Raw genomic sequence first — 8831 nt, forward strand, 5'->3', positions numbered from 1 at the left:
TCATGAAATGGAACATGTCCCCAAGGTGAGTTTTCTCAAGGCTCCCTTCATGTCCTTGTTCCTGAGGCTGTAGATGAAGGGGTTCAGCATGGGGGTCACCAGCGCATACATCACAGAGGCCACTGTAGCCTTCCTGGGAGAATCAGTAACTGCAGAACTAAGGTAAACCCCAAAAGCAGTCCCATAGAACAAGGAAACCACCGACAGGTGAGACCCACAGGTAGAAAAGGCTTTGTACCTTCCACCAGTGGACGGGATTCTCAGGATAGAGGAGACAATTCGAGTATATGAAAAAATTATGCCAGACACAGGACCAATACCCAACAGCATGGTTGATGAATAAACCACAATGTTATTGATGAGGGTATTAGAACAGGCCATCTTGAGGATCTGAGTCAGATCACAGAAGAAGTGGGGGATCTCCGGGTGTTTGCAGAAAGACAGACACAGCAACAGCAGAGTGTGCCCCCGGGCATCCACAGTGCTGATGAGCAGACAGATCAAGACCAACAGGACACAGAGGCGGAGGTTCATGATGACAGTGTAATGCAAGGGGTGGCAGATGGCCACATAGCGATCATAGGCCATGACAGTCAGCAGTAAATTGTCCATGCATACAAAAACCACGAAAAAGCATAGCTGAGTGAGGCAGCCTGCATAGGAGATGGCTTTGCTTTCTGTCTGGATGTTCAGCAGCATCTTAGGGACCACAGTGGAGGTGCTACAGATGTCAGCCAAGGACAGGTTGGAGAGGAAGAAGTACATGGGGGTGTGGAGGTGGGAGTCAGAGCTGACAGCCAGGATGATGAGCAGGTTCCCAAGAATTGTGACCAGGTACATGGACAGGAACAGTCCAAAGAGGATGGGCTGCAGCTCTGGGTCCTCTGAGAGTCCCAGGAGGAGGAATTCTGCTGCAGGTGTTTGGTTTTCTGACTCCATGTGGTTGAGAGATTTGCTGAGAGTAGAGACATGGATACCAATGGAGCACACCAGTTACTACTTGGTGGAAAGGAGTCTTTGGTAATCACTTAAAGTCATGGGTAGTATGTAAACCATGATTCTCTTCAGGTTCTCTTACTTATTCTTTCCTTCACCTATTAATTCAAGAGTAAGTTTATATATTGCAATTAATAAGATTAAATGACTGCTTTTTTATAATTGTAAAAACAGCCCTGAAATGAAAATGTGCTATTTTATTTATTGGAAATTTCAGGCCTAAATGCTCTCACGAAATCTAGTATTAAATTGTCATCAATTATTAAGACAGTTTCAAAGCTGGTTTGGTGACATCTTTTCCTAAATCATCTTAAACCTGTTGTTAATGTCATACTCTGTCTCTGCTCATCAATGCTAGTCTTGGGTGTTGCTGAAAATCACCATCTCAGATCTTTTCCTGCCTCCTTATGAGAAATGACATCATCTACCCATTCCTTGAAAGATATCAGAGTGTTCATTCATCTCAAGCCATTCATTGGGATCTATTTAATTTGAAGGGATTTCTTTAGCCACTAAAATCCTTGAACTGATTTTTGTTTGTTTTTCGGGTGTGATGATTTGTGATTTGATCCTAGAATGAGGGATATTTCTAAAAGCACTGAATGAGTCCCCACATTGTATCATTTGTACAAATATCACAGCTCTAGTGAAAATGACTATCTGGTCTTGAAAAGAAAAGTAGGTTGCTGTTTTTTGAAAAGCTGGTTCATTTATTCATTTCTTCAGTTCAAATCTCAGTGTGATTTTGGTGTGCATTTTCTGGTGGCTAAATACGGTGAACATTTTTTCTTGTACAGTTGGCCATTTGCATTTCCCATTTTGAGAAGTGGGTGTTCAATTCGTTTGACCACTTACCGATTGGGTTATTATTATTTTTTTTAAATTTGAATTGTTTTTGCTTTGAATTCTAGTTCATCTGGGATCACAGCCCTCTTTCAGAGTACAAGCTGGGCACAACTTTCTCCCAGTCTGAGAGTTGCCTCTTCACTGTGTTTTATCCCTGCTGTACAGGACCTTTTTGATTTAATGTCATCCTGTTTATTGATTCCTTCTTTATCCTGATCTATGGGGTTATTCGGGAAGTCTTTTCAAACAACTAAAAGTAGAAGTACCTACCCTATTTTTTTCTCCTCATATTTGTATGTTCTGGTTTTATAGCAAAAAAAGGCAGACATAAAGAATAAAAAGAGCAATAAGTGCTGGTTAGGATGTAGGAAATAAAAGAAACTTTTATACACTGCTGATGGGGATGTAAATTAGTCCAGCCACTAAGGCAATCAGGAAGGAGGTTTTCCTAAAAAATGTAAAAATGCATCCACCATATGATCTAGGTATAAATAGCCTACCTTGGTATTGGTCAAAAAGGACTAAAGTCATTATAGTTTTGAGATACACAAATGCCCGTATTTATTGCTGCACAATTCACAATAGCCAATTTGGAAATCAGCCTAGTGACCATTCTGGGATAAAGAAAAGGTGGTGTATAATTGATATAATTGGAGAGCATGATATTGAGCAAATTACGTGAGACTCAGAGAACAAAGTATCACATATATATATATATATATATATATATATATATATATATATATACTCACTGATGTGGAAGCTAGAAGGGAAAAAAGGGGACTCCTAAAATTGGAAGGGAAACAAGAAGAACAGAGGAAGAAGATTTGGGAGAGGTCAAGGGGATGTGGGGGGATAGGATTCAGGAATGAGATTAATCAAATAGTGTCTTTATGCAAGCATGACCACAATCAGTCTACCGTTCCGTGTAATCAATATGCACCAATTGTGTAGATTTTCAGACTAATTTTAAAATTTAAGTATTTATCTGAGAATGTGCATGTGGAGGAATCCCAAGGGAAGTGGTGGAGGGCCTGCAGGAGTCCTGAGAGAACAAGGGAGACTGCCAAGCATGTTCTTCTCTCTGCCTGTACCCTGGTCAGGGTAGGGAAGAGGACAGCTGGAGTAGGCATTGCTGATGCTCGGGCCACTTTAAAGGATCAGAGACCATAGGATGCATTACAAAGTGAGAGAAGAAGAACGTTCCTCTACACAGGACAGGGAAATGAAATGGAGCCAAGTTCAGCTGAGTGATTTGAAGGACTAAGCATTGCAGATGTTAATCAGGAGAAGTGCCAGGGACGTGGTGTAGAGTCTGGAAATATTAGCTCTAATTATTGCTGCTGTTACTTTATTAACAATGGTAAAATTGTTGTAAGAAGAGGAAGTTGTCTTGCTGTAACACAGGAGAGAAAAGTTTCAGCTCTGTTTAAAACCTTCCCTTTCCCCTGATATACTGACACCCGGGCTTCATTGACACTCACTAAGGGCTCTTTAAACATAATGATGCTTATATATTTCCAGAAACAAAAAAAATGCAATGGGAAAGTCTTCATACATTTTCTGTTAAAATGTTAAAGATTTTCTCAGAAAATTAAAAACAGAAATAATAAATATGGTCTCAGTGGCATGTATGCCAGCTACTCATGAAGCCAAGGCAGAAATATTTCTAGAGCCCAGGAGCTCAGGATCAATGGGGTACCATAGGAAGACCCCCATTGAAAACTAAATCATGATTAAAAGAGTGTTAATTGTCATCCTGTAATTACAGTTCTGGGTTTGCTTATCCACAAACAATTGGAAGCAGAGTATTAGATGTGTACCTCACATTTACTGTAGTGGACTTCCTTCACCACTAGGGGGAGAACTAGAGCTGTGGAGCGAGGCCCAGGAAGGAAAATGGGTTTTCTTTACAGGCAGCTTTGAGGAATACAGAGGAGAGCTATTTTCTGTCTCAAATCTCCACCTTCCGGGAATCAGGGGCACACAAAGCTTTTATAAGACCGATAAAAGGGGGATAAAAGGCAACTGACATGCATATGTAGACTGTGGCAGGCTGCGTTCAACAGAAAGGAGCGTAGATTGGATTGTGCCAGCCCTGGTCAGGTCCAACTCTCTCTGCTCAGCTTCCAATCTCAGTGTGAAGACGTTGAGGAGCTAATTTATCAGCAGCATTATTCACAGGACCAGCCAGCGTCCAGGTACAGAGGAGTGAAGGCAACCAACATGGCATGTGGGTAGAGCAGAGTAGCCGCTGCCCTCACCAGAAGGACGTTTCCCACAACAGGCTGAGCCTGGAGGACCCCGTGCTCGGTGACGGGAGCAGCCACAGAAAGGCAGAGGCTGGCCTGCACTTCCATGGGGCACCCGTACTGACATTCACAGAGAGGGGGACAGGAGCGGGGCTGTGAGGGCTGGGGGCCGAGAGCGAGGAGTTAGTGTGGATGGTAAGAGAATGAGGTTTGTAAGAGGAAAAGTGTCTTGAGGATGGACATTAATGATGTTTCCAAAACATCAAGAGCATGACTCAGGCCTTAAAAGTGTCAACTTAAAGTGGTTGTGACCATAGAACTTTTATGTGTATTTTACCACGATTTAAAAATCAATTCGTAAAAAACATTGAGGGAACACTTTCTGAGAAGCTTCATTTATATCCCTCTCCTAGATGGAGATTTGTGAAACCACCCACCCCCCATGTCTCCCTCTTCATGCACGGAAAAGCCCTTCTCAGGGAAGAGTCTCCCACTCACCCTGGATCCTCTCTCTCCCTCAGCCAGGAAACTGCGGAGAGGACAACCGTTGGCACCATCGAGGGAGATGCGGGTCTTTCCTCGGCCTGTTTTTGGTTAGAATCACACAAGTGTCCAGCTTAGAATGAGGGGGCCAATGGGTCTCCGGGAGGAGTGCACGCAAGGACAGGACTTTCTCACTCACCACCCTGGTCCCCTCCTCACTCCAGCACCTGGAAGAAGGATCTTTGATGGTACAGAGATTCACGTAAGAACTGGATGCTCCTTTTATGGTCTACACATGTTTTCAGAAATAAAGGACAGGAACGATGTGTAATGAGCCCCTAAGGGTTAGAGATTACAAAAAGAAAAACAACAATAAAACTTATGGATTATCACAAAGTCCTCAGCACCCAGCCTCCCAGAGCCACACACAGGGGACACAAAAGAGACAAAGAATGATGAGGTGGGTATTCTCCAGAAAGAAGAAGGTTGTTACACCACTGTGGCCCCACAACTGGCGTGCAGCTTAATCCCCAAAGGGCTTAACACACATATTTGAGGTCTATTGGAGAATCTGGCAATGACTAGATCTTCAGAGAGATTCTAGAAATTTCCTTCTGTCCCGATTCCAGGGGATGCTGATTCTGTTGGTCCAGGAACTCCACACTGAGAGCCAGGAGTGGAGAACATGGACATTTGAAAGTCTTTCCCACATGGCAATGAACGTAAAATTGCTGCTAAGTAGTTCCTGGTGTCAAGAAATCTAAAAACAAATTCATAATCAGCTTCAGATAAAAGGAATTCATTCTATTTCTTTTAAGAAATTGCATTAGCTTGGGGCTGGGGATGTGGTTCAAGCGGTAGCGCGCTCGCCTGGCATGCATGCGGCCCGAGTTCGATCATTAGCACCACATACAAACAAAGATGTTGTGTCCACCGAAAACTAAAAATATAAATAAATAAATATTAAAATTCTAAAAAAAAAAGAAAAGAAATTGCAATAGCTGGAGACCCAGAATCTGTCACTGGAAGAGGACTGAGCAGTTCCTGGAGAGGAGGCCTGGACTCAGGATGCATGGGGTCATTGACACACATGATGGTGTAAGGGACCAGCGAAACGTCGGAGGAAGAGACCACCAAGAGACTGTCTCATGCAACAGCAAAGGGTTTATTTGGGGACCAGCATGCTGGGGCTCAGAGCTCACTAGAGCAAAAAGAGATAGAGCAAAGAGCCCTGAGAACAGCTTAAGCAGAACTTATATACTTTCCTTGGAGAGGGCAGGGAGGGAAGTTACATTCTGCCGTTTGGCAGTTGGGGACAGCACATTCTGGGAACAAGATTAGCAAACAGTTCGCAGTTGGGGACAGCACATTTTGGGAACAAGATTAGCAATCAGTTCTTAAGATTTCAACAGTGTTTTGTTAAGCATACAGAAAAACGGAGTGACAAGTACCTATTTTATTAACCTTTCAATGGAAAAGAATTTTAGCTCATGTCAGTCAGAGACATGGAGATTCATTTAGGAAAGCAGATGCACATACCAGGTATCAGGAAAGCTCGGTCCTATAGGTAGGACCTAATAGGAGACAGAGTATTAACCTGTCCAATACCTGGAGACAGGGTATTAACAAGAAACGGATGGAGGACAAGACAGAGACCAGTCTTGTCCTTGTTTACAATAGATCCCATTACCATGAGAGCCTCAGGCACTAGGGACATCACCATGACAACTCCTGTCACTGAGGACTTACCACCATGACAACTCTTGCCATAGGTTCACATTTTAACATGATTAACGGAAATAAAATGGATAGTATTCTAATTATGTTTTCTAAAGGAACCAGTGGTGGGGGAGGGATTGGAAAATATTTAGATCAGGTATCTTAAGACAACCAATTGGAGAAAATGGAGTGAGGTCTTCAATCAGGTCTGCATAGGCAAGAGAACACCCCACAGTTCAGGATATGTGACGCTAATTTCCAGACATTGGAGTCTTGAGCCTCTCTCTGGGTCCACTGCGTTCTGCCTAATGGAGTGCCATCTTTACCTTCAATAAACCTGTACTCTGTTACTTCTTGGTGTCTTGCTCAGTTCTTTGTTCCTGACACCAAGGTCCTGAACTTCAACTGGAAATCCCAATGGCAACAGTTCCTATTCCTGATGCTGATTCAATAACCAGGACAAGGTTTTTAGAAAAAAAGAGGAAGAAAGAAATTTGACTGCTTTGCTAGCAAAGGAGATCTGCAAGAGCCTCCTCACATCACAGAGGCTGCCATTGCACCTGCTGGGGACAGAGGGCTTTAGAGGGGATGCAGGGTTCCTCTCCAGATATTATTCTGTATAGTGCGTAAGGTGATGAACAATGCACGGATTAACCCTGGGTGAATACGGGGTACCTTTCAGGATTACAGATTTCCCTAAAATTTGAGAAAGAATGGTCTGAGAAAGAGACTCACTCGGGTGTGACTAGTCTAGAGAGACCTGTGGATCTTTACAATGACAGGCCTGTCCTTCCTTTGATCTGCTTTCTACCTGATGTTCTTTTTTAATGTTTTATATTCTACTAAATGTCTAGGAGTAAGTGGTATGTGTTCTGAAGAAAAGGGACAGGAAAAGACAAAATTTCCACCTGGACAAGTTGTTGGGAACACACTATGACAGGTGGAGGCCAGTGGCAGTTTGTGGAGCCCAAGGTCTGTTGCATTCTGCTGTTCATCTTCTGTGTGCATAGGAAGGGGAAGCAATGGCCCAGGACACACCAGTTCCACAACACTGTGCCTGGCACAGTGACACCTGCTGTAATCCCAGAGACTCTGGACTCTGAGAAAGGAAGATTGACAGTTTGAGTCAACCTGGGTAACTGAGAAGAACCTGTCCCAAATAATTAACACAAAACAAAGCAAAAAAAACAGGCAGAGCACTATCCTAGCATGTGCAAGGCCCTGGGTTCAATCCCACGAACCTCTCAGCTCACAAAATGAACTCCCCTGAGGATGTGCATGGAGCCTACTTTATCCATGGCTCCCAATCTCTCCTCGAGGGGCTCTAAATGAAAGAACAGTCATTCATGATCTCGGCTCACACAGGAGTAAATTCAGAGTAGAGTTCCTTGCTGTGTAACCAGCATTACTTATAGATCCACTGCTTGTTCAGGCAGCATGGCGTGGTGGGCACAGTGTGGACTGTGGGTGGTCAGTGTCCAGACCTCTATTAACCCTCATGAGCTGTGCAATGATGTCGACATAAATCAACCTCTGTGTGCCTCTGCATACCCATCTATAGCACAGGAACTAACATTAATTCATTTAAAAATTAAAAACAGAATGTAAGTAAAGGTAGATGCAACAAATCGCTGTGTAGAGACCAGGAGAGGACAGGACCCCAGAGAGCTGAACCAGGCTCCCCTGGTGGGATCTGGGAGGGGTGCCTGAGGGCCCCATGTGAGCTGAGGGTGTGTGCAGGCAGGGGGTGAAGGCTGAGAGTCCAGCACTTTCCTCTTTGGCCTGGTAGAAACAAAGGGCGAATGGGAAGTAAGCCACTTGCAAGTATGGACTGCTCCAGGCTCCCGTCATCTGGAGAACCCAGAGAAGCCTGTGTAACTGCACTGGGTTCCCGTCAGGCAGAGCAGACCCTACTGCAAATGAAGCTCAGAGATGACAAAGGTGATTTCATAAACATGAAAAATCCATTGTAATCACAAGAGAGGCAATTCTGAATTTGCACCCACCTGATGGTTACTTAAATGAATTTTTACTATAGACAAACAAAATAATATCCTGGGTGAATTCACCACACATCTTTTCATAATTGTTCAGCAAGGAGACTAATAAAATCAGAAAGCATCACCCAGATTTGAATATGATTTCCAAGTTGGACTGATGGGAAATGCAGAGAACTGTAACTATAGGATCCACACGTCTTTTAATCTCAGCTAGCTGGGAGGCTGAAGCAGGAGGATTTCAAGTTTGAGGCCAGCCTTGTCAATTGTGGTTGATTTTGTCACAAAATAAAAAATGAAAAATGTTATAGCTCAGTGGTACAGTGCTTCACATTTCTATCCTCGGACCAGATAAACAATAATAGCAAAAAGAAAAAGAAAAAAAGAAAGGAAGAAAAAAAAAGACTATGTATATATTTAATCAGCACAGATGGACTCTACTAAAATATGACCAAAAGCAATATGTAGGCAACTTTTGTTTTGTTTTGTTTTGTTTTGTTTTGGTATCAGGGATTAAACCTAGAGGCACATAACCACT

At 43.2% G+C, this 8831-nt stretch overlaps 1 protein-coding gene across 1 annotated transcript; it reads right to left on the minus strand.

Annotated features, from left to right (window-relative positions):
* On the minus strand, window positions 1–939 carry LOC143401289 (olfactory receptor 7G3-like). The gene has a single exon (XM_076858533.2). It carries the CDS (start codon window positions 937–939, stop codon window positions 1–3), a length of 939 nt encoding a protein of 312 aa, XP_076714648.2.
* Between the last annotated feature and the right edge of the window lie 7892 nt (window positions 940–8831).

This window comes from Callospermophilus lateralis, chromosome 1, assembly GCF_048772815.1.
Source record: "Callospermophilus lateralis isolate mCalLat2 chromosome 1, mCalLat2.hap1, whole genome shotgun sequence".
In the NCBI taxonomy this organism is placed as follows: Eukaryota; Metazoa; Chordata; class Mammalia; order Rodentia; family Sciuridae; genus Callospermophilus; species Callospermophilus lateralis.